At 36.8% G+C, this 20,307-nt stretch overlaps 1 protein-coding gene across 10 annotated transcripts in view; it reads right to left on the bottom strand.

Annotated features, from left to right (window-relative positions):
• Positions 1–20,307, bottom strand: part of CUL2 (cullin 2) — a 71,570-nt gene that overhangs the window by 26,062 nt on the left and 25,201 nt on the right. For all 10 annotated transcript variants that reach the window (XM_055543691.1, XM_055543692.1, XM_055543686.1 and 7 more), the window contains 6 exons: positions 18,230–18,324; positions 12,153–12,258; positions 11,393–11,475; positions 3,571–3,667; positions 3,364–3,474; positions 1,514–1,676 (listed from right to left, as the gene is read on the bottom strand). In XM_055543691.1, the coding sequence (XP_055399666.1) occupies positions 1,514–1,676; positions 3,364–3,474; positions 3,571–3,667; positions 11,393–11,475; positions 12,153–12,258; positions 18,230–18,324 (655 nt within the window). The remainder of the gene's footprint in view (positions 1–1,513; positions 1,677–3,363; positions 3,475–3,570; positions 3,668–11,392; positions 11,476–12,152; positions 12,259–18,229; positions 18,325–20,307) is intronic.

The following is a 20,307-nucleotide window of genomic DNA, read 5'->3' as shown; positions in this document are numbered from 1 at the left end:
TCAGTTGGTAAAGAATCCACCTGCAATGTGGGAGACCTGGGTTCGATCCCTGGGTTGGGAAAATCCCCTGGAGAAGGGAAATGCTACCCACTCCAGTATTCTGGCCTGGAGAATCCATGGATAGTCCATGGGGTCACAAAGAGTAGAACACAACTGAGCGGCTTTCACTTTCACTTTAGTGTCAGATTCAAAATATCATCACTAAGACAAGTATCAAGAAGCTTATCACCTTTGCTTTCTTCTAGGAGTTTTATGGCTTCAGGTCTTAAGTTACAGTGTTTAATTCATTTTGAGTTAATTTTTGTGTATGGCATTAAGTCAGTCATCCAGTTTCTTCAAAAACATTTATTAAAGACACTGTCCTTTCCACACTGTGTATTCTTGGTTCCTTTGTCCTATGATTGTTATTGTGATGCTCTTTTGATGATCCAATGGTCTTATGGTTTTGTATTGAGTTTAAGCTTTTAATGATAAAGTAATAAACTTGATCACCTTTCCCTGTGGTTAGTGCTTTCTGTGTCTCATTTAAATTATCTTTCTCTACCCCCAAGTCCTGAAGTTATTCTATGCTATCTTCTGGAAGCATTACTGCTTTATACTGAGATCAAAAGCCCAAGGTGAATTGACTGACTCTGTATACAGTGTTTGAAGTACTGATCAAATTTCACTTCTTCCCCAACTGGTTATCCAATGGACCTGGTACTGTGTGTTCAAAAAACTATCACCCACTGCTCTGCAGGCCACCTTGGTCTTAAATGAAGTAAGTATCTTTGTATGCATGAGTTATTTCCTGGCTTTTTATTTTATTCCACTGGTCACTTTGAGTACCCTTGTGCCACTTCCTTTTCTTAATTACTGTAATTTTTAGAAGTCATGCTATCCTGCAAAGGTTTCTCACTGTGCTCTTCAAAACTGTCTTGACCGTTCAGGCGAACAGTGTAACTTTCAGAGTTTAAAAAAATAATCTTGGGTTTTGCAAAGCTTGCCCTGGATCTATCAATGCTGCTTTCAACGATGTTCAGTTTTCTGTGTGAGTCTGGCACATATCTTGTTAGATTTATTCCCTATTATTGAAAAATTCTCATTGCTTTTTTCTAAAAAAATTCCATTTTTTCACTGCTTATTGTTAACATCTCGTATCTTTACTTTGTATTTCTATTTTGACTGAGGCTGAGCATCTTCAGATATTTAAAATCTACTTTTATTTCCCTTTCATGTTCTTTGTTTTTTCTCCTTCTAGAAACTCTTAATGTATTAAAGAAATTAGTCCCTGTGATTTTTTAAAATGTGCAAACACACTTTCCCAGTTTTTCTTTTGACTTTAGAAAATAGTTTGAAAATATATTTTTCCAAACAGTGTTTTAAAATAATTAATAATCTGTAAAAAGGCATATTGAAAAACCTATCGACATACTACTTAAATATGTTTGAAGCCTAAGGAGGCTTGGAAGATGATATAAAAAGTGGGTTTATAATTTCACTCCTATTCCTATTGATGTTTGGCATCACTTACCATTTTTTTTTTCTTGTCGGATGATATTATGACATTCTGCATGTAAGAACTGTAAGTGGTCTGCTACCATTCGTTGTTGACATTCGTGAATCACTTTAGTATATGAACTTGGATGTAAGTATTTTCGACACCGAATTTCTTCATCTTTTAATCTACCTAGAACCTTTAGAAATATATAGTCTTACAGTCATGAACTACTATGAGAAAACACCTGAAATATCAGTAAGCAACTTACATGGCAAATTAACAAATAGAATTATTTATACAATTCTATTCACGATTCAAAGTTCCATTCCATAAATCATTTCAAAATCTTATTTAAGCTACACTTCAGCACTGCCTTATGAAAAAGAACATAAGTTAACTGGTCTGCATTTTTTCCCTTATTTATTGACTCCAATTGTCCTATATGTACAATTCAATGATTTCTGGTATATTATTAGTGTTTTTAAATTGTGGTCAAATATGTGTAACATCAAATTTGTCATTTTAACCATCTTTAAGTATACAATCTAGTAGCATTAATTGCATTTACAATGTTGCACAACTGTCTATTCCCAAAACTTTTTCATTACACCCAACAGAAGCTCAGAAACCATTAAGCTATAACTCCCTGTTCTCCCCTCCCAAAAACTTTTAATCTGCTTTCTGCCTCTCTGACTTTGTCTATTCTAGACATTTTGTATAAGTGAAACCCTAAGATATTTGTTCTTTTGTGTCTGGCTTCTTCAATTCAGCATAATGTCTTCAAAGTTAATCCATGCTGCAGCTTGTGTCAGAACTTAATTGTTTTCTAAATCTGAATAATAGTTCATTGTATGTACATACATTTTGCCTGTCTTTTCAACTCTTGAAAGACATTTGAGTTGTTTTCAGTGTTTGCCAACAGCCTGTTTTTGAGAGTTAGATATAATGGTGAGAGTTTATACATCACTGATACTCTGTGTGTACCTTTCAAGACTGGATCTAGAACCTTTAGTAAGGGTCTAAGATGTAAAAAGGGCTAAAAGCTAAGACCCACTGACTTAGTGTAACCTGCACTTAATGGAGGAAAATGTCCCAGATAACTTACTCAAGGTCCCGGAGCTAATCACTGACAAAGCAAAAGAGAATTAATCAACTCCTGGACCTGGGTTTGTGGAACAGACACCAGTGTATCGTATCAGTAAGTACTGATATTTCCTGATCTATGTCCTATGGAGGCTTCACTACAGCTTTTCCACTTCAAACTTTGCTTAAAGGTGAACAAACTAACAAAAATCATCTGATAATAAAATGCCTGAGATCCAACACTGGAAGAAAAAAACTAGTTAAAATGTCTGATATATCTGATGACTGAATTTATCATCTGATTATTCTTTGACCAAGAAAATATATATAGCCATTTTAAATATGGTTATCAATATGCTGGTTTAATGATTAAAATTTCTCATGCAAGTTTTTCTTAGTCTCCACAAACTTAACAGACCAAAAGACCAAGTATCTAGAATTATTATATTTTTACTATTTTTTTTTCTTGTATTTTACAGGAAGAAAGATAAAAACTCCCAATACCTAGCTTTTGTACTTAGCCTATTCTCTTATCTACTAAGCATAAAATATAGCTTATTATTTTGTCAAGAACATGATATATATTAATTTTAGATTAATCAGGATTATCAGAAAGCACTGACCACAATGAAAACTGGAACAGCACTTTTTCTCATGGAAAATGTCAAGCAAGAACAATGACTGATCAAGAAAAACGGAACCTTTTCCACCAAAAGAAAATATTAACTAAGATAACTAATATTAAATAAGCCACACCTGATATATAATAGATGACAATAGTTAACATAATGCTTTCCTACCTTTTCCATATACTGTGAGCAGTTTGATTCTTGTAATAAATTTGAAGCTTCTTGTTTGTAATACTCTCCTGTTTCAGTCAGAAAGGGAGACTCAAAGATTTCCTGATAAAACTAAATAAATCAATTAAATCATATTTAAAAAATCAGAACAAACAACCTAAGAAATTAAAGGTCTATTAATTTATGTTTTAAAGGAAGCTTTGTTACCTTTAAAGGGAATTTTTTCTTATACTGTTCAACATGAACAAAGGAGTTAATAACCCCGTGGATTACTTTCTGGTTTGGGTCTTCTCCACCACGATCACTAAAATAAGGTAAAACAAAAAACATTCTTGAGAATACAAGTATCCATGGAAATATACCAAAGTATGCCAAAATATGGCTGCTTATTCTATTGGTCTAATCACTTTATTTATGAAGTATTTTAAAGGTCAATGCATGCACGATATTTAAAATGCAATTTTTAATACTGCAGCTGAATTAATATTTATGACAGTTAATGTACCCATTAGATGTCATTTCAATAAACAACAGAAAAGCTTAATTGTAAAATTAAAAGATACTATGTTGATACTAAGAAAATTCTTTTAATAGAGTAGCTATGAACCCATCAATTTAAGACTTGCAATACCAGTGGTTAAGAATATTTGAATTTCACTCACCACAAACTCTGTTACTAGAGGATTTGGTCTAAGAATCCAGTTTTTAAACCATCACAAGTATGCCTACAGTAATGTGACGGGACTCATTCCTCAAAAGTACACTCAATACAGTATTTTGCTCATTGAAATGACTAATAGCTATTGTTCTCTAAGATATCTGCTAGAGCCACGGAGTTGCTTTCATCTAACCACAAAGGTAATTCTTTACTTAGAATTTACTGAGATATGCTTTAATATTTCTATATTCTTTTACAGCTACATAGGGATCTAAAATCATCTCAATTATTGAGATGTGACTCAATATTTCTCGGTTATTGAGATGGTGACACAATTATGTGACTTTTGATAAGCTCCTCCTCAGTCAAGGGCACTACTGGGATGCAAGTCTTAACCACAATAAGAAATGTAGGTGATTTTTTTATTTTTCTAATTATAGACATAGGAAAAAAAAAAAAAGGTTTGCCTAAAGCCACAGTAACACAGCCTGGCTCTATGCCGGAAGGTTCTGAATCCAGTAATAATGCCTAAATCAAACCATTATCCAGTCAAAGGTTTACCTTTCTATTGGTAACCTTCCACCTTACTTTTAAATATTTTCTTTCTTTGAATGAATAATTATTTTACAAAAAAAGCAACAAAAAAGTATACTATCATCATTTCTAATAGAATCATCTGGGTTTTACACTGGGATAGAAAGACTTCCAAACATTTAGGAAAATTACTGAGGCAATAACCTTTGCTTTAAGTTAGTGTCCTTCCCTGTCTCCACCTCCCTCTAAGCCTCTTTCCTTCTTCCTTTAATTATCTGGATATTGTGGAAAAAGTTTTTTGTGATTGAATTAATATGGCTACAGTCCTCTGACAGTCACAAAATCTTGGTTACAAAGTCTACATTTTTTTTTTTTTACAAAGTCTACATTTTGTTACCACTAGTAAGAGCAATAAATACATACAAGGTGACACTAGGTGAGCTCATATCTTCTGCTCACCTTCCCTCTTAAGCCCAAATTAAATCTGGTGAAAAAATGATATGATTTAATTTATCAATTTGGAGCACATAGCTCTTTGCCTTCTAACTCTGTCTGGGAAAAAGTGAGAAATATCTAAATCAGGTTACCTAAAGTTATTTTCATGACCAAATTCTACTGTCCCTGCTCAGCACCCAGAAAATACCCACTCCTACTCCTGCCCTTTGTTTCTGACCCCAAAAGGCCCAGAGAAGCAGGAATCTGGTAAGGTACTGCCTAGAAAGCATATCAATATTCCCAGTGCTTAATGACTAAGTTGTCTTCTACTGTAAGAATAACATCTGAACTCAGAAACCCTTAGGCATAATTATTCAATCTTAAAGATCACCACATAGTTTTATAACTGCACAAAATGTACAACAAAATCATTATAATTTATTTCTATTAAGTTGACAGATAATGAAAATAAACTGAAATGATGCTAATAAGGTAGTACTATATAAAAGCAATGACTAAGCTGGTTATGTGAATAAGCTCTGGATTTATCTAAGAACAGTGATCCCAAGAGATGAGCTCTGAGAAAAGAATATAAAGAATTTTTATTATGTGGTTCATTATTTGATCGTGACAGAACTAAGTGGAAAATGCCTAAAACAACCATAATGAAATCATTCGGCTGGGAGCTTATAGGAATTGTTTGTTGTAGTTCTTAAGACCCGGATTTTGGAGTCAAACTGCCTGGGTTCAAGTTCTGGCTGAATTAATATGTCACCCTGTGCAGGTGCTTAACCTTTAGGACTCAAGAGATTTTTCCTTCTGTAAAGTGGGGATAACAAATGCACCTACTCTCAGAGGATATGGTAAAGATTAAGCATAATCCAAGAAAGTATATAGCACAGTGCCTAGTAAATGAGTGAAGCATCACTAAGCTAGCATTTTAAGTACAGACTGAGCAAAATGGAAGCAGGAGAAGAAAGCTAAGAGACCAAAAAAAAAAAAAAAAAGAAAGAAAGAAAAGAAAAAATGCACTGAGTGTGATTTTAAAACCAAGGCATTTAGAGGGCAGACTAGGTTTGTGATGATCATAAAAAGTTAGTCTGAGGGACTTCCCTGGTGTAACAGTGGTTAAGAGTCTGCCTGCCAATGCAGGAGACACGGGTGTTAATTCCTGGTTTGGGAAGATCCCATACGCCCAAGGTGGCAACTAAGCCTGTGCATCAGTCACAACTACTGAGCCTGTGCTCTAGAGCCTGTGCTCCGCAACAAGAGAAGCCACCGCAGTGAGAAGCCCATGCACCCCAACTAGAGAGTAGACCCCGCTTGCCACAACTGGAGAAAGCCCTCATGCAGCAACGAAGACCCAATGCAGCAAAAAAAAAAAAAAAAAGGCTGAATTCTCATAAGTCCTGATTCTGCTATGTGACAATGGGCAAATTAATCTCTTGGTGAAACCTTCATTTGCCCCCTGTGATTAAGACGAGAAGATTAAATTAAATGCAGTCTCCTGCCTCAATCCAAACCTGAGAAGTGATAGGAAGGATACTTTTTAATATTCCATTGTTGGCAGTAGCCCTTGGACCTGCAGAAATTGAAAATAAGATGGAATGAAGACGAGATAGCACAGAAAAACAAAAATGCACAAGAGAAAGGACGGCTACAAGAAGGGGGTGGAAGACGTGAAGGAGGATGGGCAAGGAGTGGCATTACTGAAAGCGGGCTGGCGTAAAACCAGTGAGCTCACTGGCAGACTACCTGCTCAGTGCGTCCCTGCAGGAGCAGTGAGCGCAGTCCCAGGAGGAAGGAAACTGTCTGTACCCAGACTCTGGTATCCACTCGAGGGCACCTCCGGTAGTACCGGGAAATCACGGACTAGCACGATTTGGTAGCATCAAGACTTGATGAGTGGTAGAGAAACTGGTTTCCATACTCTGCCTTTAGAAGAACAGTTACTTTACAGAGGGCAAAATTCTAAATGCCTATACTCTGTGGCTCTAAAAAGCTGCATATGTGCGTAACAGAACTCAGAGTTGTACTAATGGAAAGACTGGAAACAACCTAATATACATCAGTAGGAGAAGAGTTTAATAAAATGAGGTAGAACCATACTTGATATAGAGTTTAGGAAGAAGGAGGAAGGTAAGATCTCTTATGTACAAACACAGAAAAATTATCAAGATAGATAAATCAGTATGTCATAAACGATTTTTAAAAGTTAGAAAAAAATGAAAAAATTATACACTTGGAAAAAAAAAACAAAAAATATTCTGTATCGTATTTATTTCTGTACATAGATATAAAAATTCATAGGAAAATGTTTGAAAAGACAGTTAACCAAATGATAAACAGGGATTACCTCCATGGAGAGGAAAAGATCTGGAGCATTCAATGTTTTTCAAGAATGCATTTACATATCACTTGTGTATTTTGAACTAAGCTTTTCACTGAGTAGCTGGTGCCAGGTCTGAGGAAGAAAATGTACAAGATAAGCCTGGAACATCCTGACATACGAGATAGCAAGAAAGTTATCAAGGATGACAATGGTCATAGCAAAAAGATTCTGGCACCAACTAACCAAAGAGAGGCTATTCAAACTTTAATAAAATCGAGACAATAGAAACACATCAAATATATTTAAGTCTTTACGTTTCATCATGATATATTGGGTGGAAAAAGCTAACTGGCCATTTTCTGAAGATGACAGCAAACAAATTCATTATCCTGACAAATGGGTAAAGAAAAGGAAAAAAAGCAGTTACTTCATCTTTCATATATGATAACCAAATAATAGACAAGGGTAAGTATATTTCAATAAAATTTTTCAAGTTAAAAAATGAAAATCAAACAACAGGATTAAAGTGGCACTATTATACAAATCTCAATAAACTAAAAGATGCCAGCATTTAGCATCAGTGGCTGCTTAAATTTAAAAAAGAGTAAAAAATCATACATTATGAAAAAACAAAATATCTTGGTTTGCCAGGGAGAACCGACCTGAGTCTGAGTAGGCCACTTAACTGCCAATTTACAGGAAACACAGAGGACAAAGGAACACATATAAGTGGGCCTCATACACTCACCTAGAGAAATCTAGACAGTGGGAAAGTGTAAGGATCAAATGGCCAGGATTCCTGAACAAATGTATTACAAGTGGGAAAAAAAATGAAGGATGGAGGAGAAATCTGTTGATTAAAATGTTTTTTAGGATGAACAAGACTAAACTATAGCATCTAGGAACGCACACACAGGTGAAAAAAACATAAAGAAACAGGAAAGTGACTGCGCAGAAGTCAGGACAGCTGTGTCTCTGGGAGAAAGGCAGGGGCTGGGACACACAGGTTTCAGGGCAGGCCGGCATGGCTCCAGTTCTTAACCTGGGTGGCAGTCAGAAGCACATTTGCCTTTCAATAATTCATTCAGCTATACATTTGTGTTGTATGGTCTCCTCTGTCTATATTTAATTTTACACTAAGAAGGTTAAATGATACACACACACACAACAAAATCCCCAAAAATCCAAGGAAACTGTTATAATAATATTAACATGTGACAGAACATGGAAAAAGAGCACAAGATAGATAAAGGTACCACGTAACAGTAAAAAACATGAAGAGACTAATCCTCATATTTATACAACTAACAACAGAGGCCCAAAATTCATAAAGCAAAAATAGCCACTGCAAGGATGAAAATCAATAAATCTAAAATGAGCTGGGAAACTTAAACCTCTCTTAGAAACTGACATATGAAAGAATTAAGCCTATTACATTAAATTTTATGAGACCCTGATGGCTTAGATGGTAAAGAATCTGCCTGTAATGCAGGAGACCTGGGTTCAATCCCTGTGTCAGGAAGATCCCCTGGAAAAAGGAATGACAACACACTCCAGAATTCATGCCTAGAGAATTCCATAGACAGGGGAGTCTGACTGGCTATAGTCCATGGAGTTGCAAAGAGTCAGAGACAACTGAGCGACTAACACACACACATTAAATTTTATTTTTATCCACGATTATATTTTTTCTTCAATGAAATCTATATTTTTCCTCAATGAAATCTTAACAGTTTAGAAATAGAATAAAAAGCCTATGAACATGTCAGAGAAAATACAAATCAGTCACAGCAGCCTATGTTATAAATTGCTCCTAATTCACAGGTGAACAAAGAATTTTATTTAAAGTTTTTATTTTTGCTCAAAGACTATCTGACACTAGAAAGCTAACAGAGCTACTGGGAAAAAGGAAAGCAATTTTGAATCCATTTAACATTAAAGAGTTTGTGTTTTCAGTAGTATCCTTAAGTATCTAAACAATTCCTTTTACTTGCATTAAAAAACTGATCTGCTTTCTTCTCTCCAATTTCACATTCTTACACTGTAACATTTAGATCCATGAAATTACAGCATTTTATTCATTAAAATTATCAATGTTAGGCTGTTACGACATTGAAAGTCCCAGTTGGCATTCTACTATTTTACTATAAAAGACCAGTTATTGTATGAATAGAATTACTTCTATCTTTCCTTAGTAAAGCAGACACTATGAAAATATGATGCACCATCTATGACTCCATCACTTGTTTCTTTCTTCCTTATATAGAAGGAGCAACTTTACTTTTGGATTATCAATTAAATTTTGTGTGTACACATTTAATGATACCACAAAAAACAAAAATTAAACTAAGAATTGTTTCACTGACTCTCTTAAGCAAACAAAAAAATTCTGCAATCTACATTCCGCTTTTGAAAAAATCCTCCATTAGCCTGACAGATAACTTTACCTCAAGGCCGAGATGGCCCTCAACTTTCTGAAATCTTCAAAGAAGATTAACACATTATAAATGGTAAATCATACCAGTCTCCTAGGGTGGCGAGGATTAAATGGGATTAGCATGTAAAGCTTTAATTGCTGCTTGGTACACAGTTTCCATATTTTATTATTATTACTAAGCCTGAGTACCCCTCACTAGAAAATGTAAGATAATACCTACTTAATAAAGCAGACATAAAAAAATAAATGAGATATTAGTAAAGCATGTCAAATAATACTGTAAAGGAAACGGACTGTAACAACAAAACTAAAATGAGTTGGCCTAATGTCTCTGACCATGGTCTCTATGTCTTTTCCAGAATTAGTATCCTACAGTTGTTACTGTTTTTCTTACATAGTCATGCTTTCCTTAATTTTTCATTAAATTCACTTTTAACAAGCTAACAATCACACTTAAAAATTTACGAGGTTGGATCAAAATTGTTACAAAAGAGACACTCATTAAAAGTGCATTTAGAAAATTTATAATAATATTTCCATTATACTTGTAAAATAGCTGAATTTCAAGAATAAAGTTGATATTTTTAGCAAAGGAAATTATATTAGAGCCTAAAACCCTTGTTGGGAGTGCCTTTTCAGTCATTCATAGTTCAGCAGAGAAAAGAGGAAGGAAGAAGACAGTTCCACCCTACCGTTCCACTGCCTCTTTTCTCTCTCATCCTCTTTGGAAACAGCGGAATTATTAAAGTGTGAGTGACCATTTTTAAAAACCAAGTTATTATTTCCTACCACATACTTCCTATTTGGTATTAACATTAACTATTAAAATAGTGTCTTATCCTTTTTGATGAACTTTTTTTTAATAACCCCTTATTTCCTATTAGGAGCAGTAAGAAAACAGTAAGAAAACAGTAAGAAAAATGCTTTCCTTTTTTCCCTCACATAAAAAAACTCCCTATTTGGGTCTTCTTAAAGAAGCAGTTTCAGAGGGAGTGGCCATTATCATGTGGCAATTCACTGGTCTAGGGAATTCCCTTCACAGCAGTTCCAGTCACCTAGGGTCTAATAAGAATCTTCTAGGCCACACCTGAGCCAAGGACGCCCCACTCTGGACTCCACAGGAAGACTTACACTGTGCCACAATCTATTCACACAGCAGCTTAGACAAGCCATCCTCTCTGGGCCACAAGCACAATCAACCATTCTAGAGCCTTTTTCTCATAAATTTGCCTCATGGGTTAACTGGTTATAAAGGTAACCAACTAACTGGAAGCATCTCATTTCCTGAGCAGGTTATCGTCATCAGGGTTTCAACTGAGAATATGTTCAAAGAACTCAGCAGCACTGCCTACAGGATCCAAGAGGTTTCCGGACTACAGAAGAAGTCACTTCCTTCAGGGACTTACTTATTTACTAAGCATATGTCATAGTAAAATCTTGTGGTTTTGCCCCCCACAAAACCAAAAGATTATAAAACCACTTTAAAATACTGGCTTTATTAAAATGGAAAAAGAGGGTCATTACAGTAAAATGGGGCCTATGTGCAGTGGACAGCCAAACCAATGCTCACTATTTTAGACCATTTCAATCAGCAAATCAGAACCAACTTAAGAAGATCTATGTCAACACTCACTTTTTGATTTCTCGGAGCAACATTCGGATAAGGATGGCCTGAAGTGGTTCAACCATCAATTTCCTCCACATGTCCAATGCTAGCTGCCAGGAAAAATGAAAATCATTAAGGCTGAATTACTCAGTGTTTGCTTTAAACATTTGTAAAAGTAAATACCCATCAGAAGAAGTATTTATAACTTTATTTCAAAACTCAAATAAAAACTGAATATACATAAGGAAAATAAATGGCTTAATTTAAAATGACACTGGCTCACATGTCGGACATTCTGAATAAGGACCAGAATTAAGGTTTTATCATTAACTGGAAATCTTACAGAAATAAATGATTTTTATAAAACCTTAGTTAAAATAAGTTTGCTGTATCCACAGATTTCTATTTCATCTCTTCCGGGTTCTCTCTGAAGTCCATGTTCTTCACATTTTTTTTTTTTTTTTTATTTTAAACTATAAGAGTCTCAACATTTTCTAAATATATTTTATGAGCTTCTTCATACAGCAAAACTATTAACCTTCTGTCATTCATCCACCATTAATTTAATTATTAAAATAATACTTTTCCCACATCTTTTCTGTTCTTCTCATCTATATGAAAGTCTTAGTAAATCAAAACAGTATTTCATTTATTTAACATTTAGGATGTTTTAAATCTTGACAATTTTAAGACAGTTAACTCAGTGTTCTTAGGAAGACAGTGGATCACGTTACTTCAGTATATAAAAACAGGTTTATGTTTGCCAGTCTTTTAAAGAATGTCCTACCTCTCCTATTTCCATCAGTGGTTCATTCATATCTACACCACCATAACCATACTGAAGGTCAGCTTCTGTCAGTTTATTCTTTTTAATAAACTGTGTGTTGAGATACCTGAAAAACAAATGTACCATCAAGATGCTATGTCAAAATCAGTAGGAAAAGAAATAACTTGGAATTTTAGAACAATAACTTTAGAGTTATAATCAACTACAGAATAGTTCAGTAATACACCCCAAAGAAATTAGAAATATAATTTTCAAAAAAGATAAAAATTATCAGCGAAACTCTCTTTGCAAGGCCCTAAAAGACAAAAAATAAGACCTCTAGGGTAGGAAAAAAAAATCCTATTACCACAGTCCCACTTAAAAAAACTCAAGAGTTTTGCTCCCAAAATTTCTAATACTCTTCGAGCTCAACAGCTGCTATCCAAGGGTCAGACCCTCTACAAGTTAATTTGCTCATTCTCAGATTCTCCTTAAATAAGCTGAATTCACTTTGCAAAGAATTAAACAGAAAATGCTTAAAAAGATCAAATTCAAGTAAGTTCTCTAATTTATATTTTATCACCATTAAATACGTAACTTTTCATTTTTGAACCAAAAACAAAATCACAATCACTAAGTAAGAAAATGGAATAGACTGTTACAGACAGGTAGAAGGAAAAATGGACAGAATTAATATCACTGTGTCAACCACAGGGAAACAGCTTTATAAAGAAAGATCAACTGTGATGAACTCTTAGAATCACTGAGATGAACAGAGTTCTAAGATTAAAAGAAATGTGTGCAAAGGGTGCGCAATATTCAAGTACCACTTGCCACCATCCCAGATTTCACAAGGCCCTTCGTGCTCACCTCCTAACACTATTCGTTGGACAAGTTCTGCCAAGGTGAAAACGGCTATTGACGATACAAATATTTAGGCAACAACCATGAAATCTCTGTATTAAAACACACATGTTTGCTGCATCGAAATCAAAGGTCTACTCAGTGTTCACAGACAACTGAAACTGAAAGCAAAGACAACAAAAATCTCAACGGCGTAACTCCTCTGCCAATTCTAGGAAACGATGGGAAATAATAAAGCACAAGGCCACAATCGTTTACACACATTCCCTCCCACGCTCACTCACTTCAAGCCCTGGCCTCCAGGGCTTACACTGTGGAGCTTCATTCAACATTTTAGTGTCTTCTGTCCACTGCTTACAAACTCATTTCCTTCCAAGTACCAATGAACCTTCCCTTCCATCCTCACTATAACCCCTGTAATTTCCTGCTGGGTTTCCAACCATGCTTCCAACTGAGCAAAGGGGAACTCCAGGAGAGAGAGAGGAAGCCTCAGCTCGAGAGAAAACGCCTGCTTCACCTGAAACCAGACTCTCTGGGGCAGGGAGGCACCTCTGGCCTAGGTCACTCTGGTCTTGGCTCACACACCTCTCAGGCCTGACCTGACCCCCAAGCCAAACCAGCCTTCACTCCCCACCCTCCTATGAAGTTAGTGTCTGATACACAACTGTTTTCTTTTCTTCACAGTACTTGCCACTATGTGAAATAACCCTGTTCTTTCTTTGTCTACACATACTCTCTAGAATGTGAGGGTTGCCAGACAGTATCCAGAACAGTGGCAGGCAGACAGGCAGTCCTTGAAAAATACTTCTTCGAATTAACGAAATGAATAAACGGTAACTTTCCAGCAAGCATGGATGGCAAAAGCTAACAGCAGAACACAAGTCTGGAAAAGCAGCCTGGAGCCAGATCATAAAAGCCATGAATGTCAGGAAATAAAAACAGTCACTAATATTTATGGAGTGCCTATTATGCGTCAGAGACAGCCCTAAGCATTGCCGCTGGCTGAATAATAGGAGGCAGGTATTTGTGGTACCATAAGGATCCCCATTTTACGTGTAAGAAAACTGCAGCTTAGAGAGTTTAAAGAATTCGGCAGAGGTCCATCCACTACTAAGTGGCAGAGCTGACTCAGAAAATTCACGAGGGCTCCCTCTCTCATTCAGGGAGTATGGACCAAATGCGTACTACACGCCAGGTACAACAAGGCAATGGGGACAGAAAAAAGGAAAAACAAAAATGTAGTTTCTGCCCGGTGAGCTTAACCATCTGGCAGGACATAACAACAGGAAGAAATGTAACATTTCTGAGCAGGGGGAACTTAACTGTCATACCTGCACCATTACATGCGCCTTTCTGAAAGAGCCTCTGCTCCAAACCACTCCTTTTCCGGTCAGCGTACCATGGCCATCAGCAATCCTACCTAGAATGTTAGCACCACTCACCTCATGCTCCATTTTATCTCCTTTTCATCAGCTGGTCCTCCTGTTCTAAACTATTCATCACCTCCTCCCCTTGTTTTCTTTTTTCACTTCCAATGCATTTGTTGACTCTTCGTTTGGATCAAGTGCATCAACATTCTCATGACTGGTCTCTGTTTCCCATTTCTGGCATCTCTCATTCATCTGAAAACTCTATTTTCAGGATACCAACTTCCTATCCAGAAGCCTATAGCAGCCCCCTTATTCCTATATTAAATGTAAACTTCTTAGCACTGCTGACTTGGGAGAGAAGCTGCTAGATCTGCAGAAGTCTGGATTCACTGATCCCTTCCCAAGGTCTATGTGTATATTTCAGAGCAGTACCCTGTGTCAGGGGAGCGTCATACGCTGTGTTATTTCAGAAGACCAGTCACTATTCTCTTTCCCTCATGGGATAAATTTTAAACTAACCTGTATTATCTAGATCCTTCTCATTCCAGATATTCTACTCTTGACAGCTTAAGCTTGATAGAGAAGCTTTTAAAATAATTTATAGATATAACTGAAAAAAGTAGGGTGTTGTTCATTTTGATTCAGACATGATTCTTTTTTTTGTTTTGTTTTTTTTTTTTTTAGACATGATTCTTAATTTCTAAGTCACTGTAGCGTTTTACAATAGAATTTATTAACCACACATTTGTTTTTATTTATTTATTTATTTTAATTTTATTTTATTTTTAAACAAACATATATATACTATGAGATCGTAAAATAGCTTCCAATAAATTCTTTAAATAGTTTTTACTCTTTTGCACAGGTAATACCTTCACTGCTCAGGTGAAACTTGTGCAGTAGTACACATTTTTATAATTCATCCTGGCTCAAAGTGGTTAATAATTATCCTTTGCTTTTCTGGAGTACTAGCAGTAACCCAACAGCATTAACGAACAAGAACTAAGAGCCTAAAGGTAAATTTGAAGCCTCTAAGAAATCAGGCATTTCAACCTATCTTAAGAGAATTGCATTACGAGAACTGTTCTCATGCTAATACCTGCTAGATTTCAGGAGTTGTTAGGTCTCAAGCTAATTGCTCCAGTCCATGAGGTCGCAAAGAGTCGGACACAGCTTAGGACTAAACAAGTAACCTTGTGTCCCAGCAGTTCCATCAAGGGCCAGCAGGGCCTAAACAGGTATGGAGTAGCAGGAAAAGTGGGACAGGAACATTATTATTTTCCTTTAAGATCAGAATCCTTAAGTCACCTATGCTAAGGCACATCCATCTTATAAATCAACTAGAGTAAAGAGGCTAGAAATTACTTCGAAATAATATTGAAAAATAATTTTGAAACAAAACTGATTTTTTTTCCTTTACATTTCTTTACACAGATTTCCTTATAGACTGAGATTGCTAACAAGATAGCCTGGATAACCTACTATCCAACAAGTATCAAACACTTTTCATCTAATTACTGCCAAATGTACCTTCGTGAGATCTCATGACTCAGTCTACTGGTATAATTAAGCAATGATGATTATCACATGAAGCCAACCACATGGAGGTCAAACAAAACACTCCAAGTGAATCCCGTGAGCCATTGACTCTAAGCCTTTGCTACAGACAGTGGAAAGGTACTAAATGATCAAATTTGCACTTAAGAAATTTACTAAATTAGAAATCAAAAGCTGGGAAACTGGTTACATTATCATTAATATACAGGTGAGAAATGATAAAAAGATCGAACTACCATACTATAATAGCAATGCAAAGGAAATAATAAATTCAAGAGACATCTGGAGGATTTGACCAAGAGGCGTCAGGCAGAGAAGAGTGTCCATTACTACCATTAACTGAGATAAGCATTACTGGAGGCAGCGTATGCATAAAAGATAACAAGTTGTAAACATCTGCAGCAGTACGATGTACCCACAGAACACCTTAGAGGTACAGGCTGTCAGCTAAGAATACTCCTCTGAAGCTGAGGCTACCTGAAATAAACGTCTGTTTTGGTGGTAATCGATATACAGGTTATAGTTAAAACCAGGAGTAACTGAGATCATCCTAGAAAGAATAAGGAGTGTGGCTAAGGAATGAGAATAGAACCTACATGACTACAGTCTCTATCTAGAATGAGACTAGGCAGAATAAAGGCATTGAATGGACTTACTCAGGCTGATCTTGGTTTAACTTCTCCCCTTGTCATTTTTCTAGCTCAGGGACCCTGAGCAAAGACATTTAACCTCTATGACCCACAGTTTTCCTCCACTGTAAAAAATTACCTCATATGACTTTTATCATACGCACATATATATATGTGTGTGCATCATATATATTATAAAACTTAATAAAAGTTCTTTAATAGTACTAATTTCAATAGCACCAAACTGATTTTGGTCAAGAGAGATGCAGAAGACCCAAGAGAATGCTGTCTCAGAAAACTAAGAAAGAACAGAAAAATAACTTGGATCTTTGCTGAAGCATCTCAGCTACTGAGGGGTCCCACTGCCCACACACAGGTGAAGCGCTTTCTTTCGTCATCTGTACACCAGCAGCCCCAGCTTCTCAGCAGGTGCAAAGGCACACATGCGCCCTCACTCTGATCCTTAAACCTCCCTCTGCTCTCCCTCATAGTTCAGCTAAGGAATTCTCAAAGTTCTATTTATGACTAGGTAACTTTGGTGGATGAGGTAGGGAAAAAAATCAAATGGTCAGGATGTTTAATGGATGGCAGACACCATTTTATAAAAGCCAAAGCCACAGTAAGCCATGCCTTTGTTAGCCATTGCTGGTTTCTGGTTTGGTTTTATTACATTTTACTCTTCTAAGAAGAAACAGAGCTACTGGCTATTTAGAATTAAGCTCCAGTTTCTAACATAAGCAACCTACATCTAGTAAAGTTCAACGGTAATATAAAAACAAAAGGAACCAAAAACCCCATAAAGCAAAGAAGGACAAATACGAGGAGACCATACTTTGGCCCCGGTGTGGCTTCCTGCAAAGCATCATGTAAATGTGCAAGTCAGCTCGGCTTCTCAGTTTCTCCTCAGTAAGAAACTGAGGCAGCGGTTCATCTGTGGCTCAAGCCACAACACAGAAGGGGCTGCAGTTCTCACTGCAGCCATCTCAGGCCGCTGGGGCCAGCATCATTCCTTTATTTATCCACGATCCTTCAATAAATGCGATTCTGCCTGTGTACCCCAGTACCTATTTCCAGTGTTGGCGTGAATGAGTCAGAGAGCACCAGGCCAGAGGGCCATGGAAACATGCAGGAGTGGGCAGCTAAGGCAGGAGATCTAAGCAGCAGACCGAGGCAAGAAGTTCAGGGCAGGGAATGGGGATTAGTCACTCAGGGAAAGGAAGAAAGGCAATCCAGACAGACAGACAGAATGGCGTTAAGGAATGGCAGGACGAGATGAGGCTGGGTACCTCCATGAGACATAAAATACTGAATCCTGGAGTCAAAGAGGAACACGCTGGAGGAGGGTGCTGGCTTAGATCCACTAGGAGTTTCATCCAAGCTGAAGTTTCACTTTAGATCTGTCAAGATTTAATGCATGCTACCCAGTCCCAGAAAACTGAAGAAACAGAGCTATGCCATCAAATACAGCTTCAGTTTTCACAGACTAAGTTTCCACACATGGCCTGGCTCCCAAATATCCACATGACCCGCCCTACAGACCTTTCCCCTTAGCAGAGAAAAGCCCATACGTCATGAAATGCTTCAGTTCTGTGCATTTTAATAGGTCATAAAAGCAAAAACTCCTTCAACTACCAAACACAGGCGTCTGTCAGGGGAGTGAAAGTGAAAGTGCACTTACCTGTACAAGCAGTCCATATAGTCTGCACCCTTGCTGTACTCCTCCCAATACCTATGATACATAACAAGCACTTGCTCTTCAGACTCCAGAACTCTCTAGATAAAGAAAAAAACGCTTTTTACTCACAAAACAGTGATCATTTTCATTTGTAAACGATGAAATTTATCAAAAACTAATGTTCTTACATAAGTGACATAATTTGAGCATTATATATCATATTTACAAATTACATTCTAATTTAACTACCTTCTAGCCAGGACATGGAAGCAACCTAGATGTCCATCAACAGATGAATGGATAAGAAAGCTGTGGTACATATACACAATGAAGTATTACTCAGCCATTAAAAAGAATACATTTGAATCAGTTCTAATGAGGTGGATGAAACTGGAGCCTATTATACAGAGTGAAGTAAGCCAGAAAGAAAAACACCAATACAGTATACTAACACATATATATGGAATTTAGAAAGATGGTAACGAGAACCCTGTGTGCGAGATAGCAAAAGAGACCCAGATGTATAGAACAGTCTTTGGACTCTGTGGGAGAGGGAGAGGGTGGGATGATTTGGGGGAATGGCATTGAAACATGTATAATATAAGAAACGAATTGCCAGTCCAGGTTCGATACAGGATGCTTGGGGCTGCTGCACTGGGATGACCTGGAGGGATGGTTCGGGGAGGGAAGTAGGTGGGGGGTTCAGGATGGGGAACACATGTACGGCCGTGGTGGATTCATGTTGATGTGTGGCAGAACCAATACAATATTGTAAAGTAATTAGTCTCCGATTAAAATAAATAAATTTAAATTAAAATTAAAAATAATAATAATTTAACTACCTTCAGTAACAATGAAAGAGCTAGGAAAAAAAAAATGAATCTTAAGAGATGAAAATGAAACATCCACATTACAGAGTAAATGCTTCATTTCCTAAGATAAAAAAATAAAATGTTAATGGTTTGATGCTGTTCCTTGGGCTAGAATACTAGGTCAGATTAAAACAGAATGTAATTCTATTGCCATGTATCTCTCTTTTTCCCCATGTCCATCAATTTTTATCAGACTGCTAGTTGTACGTCATCACTTCACTTTATTCACTTCTCTGAATAAGACTATGAAAATTGACCACTTTTCCACATTCTCCAAATAAGGTATTATATATTTACTTAATAAAATAAAAATAAAAGCCTACTATCTTTTGAAAAATGAAAATCAGGCTGAAATCTGAGGCTTGAACTTTTTAACTGAAATTCAGTATAACAACAAAAATTCACTGGCTAGGACGGACATTCCCAAAGTCACCCCTTCTTGTACCTCAACTGTCCTTCCATCAACTGTCCGTGTGACCTTGGGCAAGTCCTGACCTCAATGCTCATCTAGTAACTCTGATGAAATGCTATGCTTTTAAACTTGGGATTTAAACAATTAAAGCTCACAATGATAGGAACAGCCGACGAACAGTACTTTTTTTGCCTACCATGTGGTAAATAAATTAAATATACCAACCACTATTAATAATGCCACACTTCCCAGGTGGCATAGTGTGGTACAGAATCCACCTGCCAATGCAGGAGACACAGGTTCAATCCCTGTTCAGGAAGACTCCCTAGAGTAGGAAAGGGCAACCAACTCCAGTATGCTTGTCTGGGAAATTCCATAGACAGCCTGGCAGGCTATGGTCCATGGCATCGCACAGACAGACACAACTGAGAGACTGACATGGCACAGCATTAACAATGCTAGGGAACAGGGCCCCCTTAGGAACTTCTGCAGCTGGTGGGATAAAATATAAATCCAGAAACAATTTCTTACTACAGTCATTCCTGAGTATCAGCAGGGACTATTTGTAGGATGCCCCATGGATGCCAAAACCCACAGAGGCTCAACTCCCCTACAGTCAGGCCTCCACATCCACCAGTATGGAAGACATAGACATGGAAGACCAACCGCATTAAGTCAAAAAAATAAAAATTGTTCATGACTTAAGACCTAGTAAGTCTAAGTCTAGGGACTTACCCTATTTAGAAATAATAATAAACAGATAAAACAGGCTTGGAAAATGAGCTTTTCTTCAAAGG

The sequence above is a fragment of the Bubalus kerabau genome, chromosome 13, assembly GCF_029407905.1.
Source record: "Bubalus kerabau isolate K-KA32 ecotype Philippines breed swamp buffalo chromosome 13, PCC_UOA_SB_1v2, whole genome shotgun sequence".
In the NCBI taxonomy this organism is placed as follows: domain Eukaryota; kingdom Metazoa; phylum Chordata; class Mammalia; order Artiodactyla; family Bovidae; genus Bubalus; species Bubalus kerabau.
The sequence above is the reverse complement of the archived record's forward strand: the minus strand, read 5'-3'. Positions and strand labels throughout refer to the sequence as shown.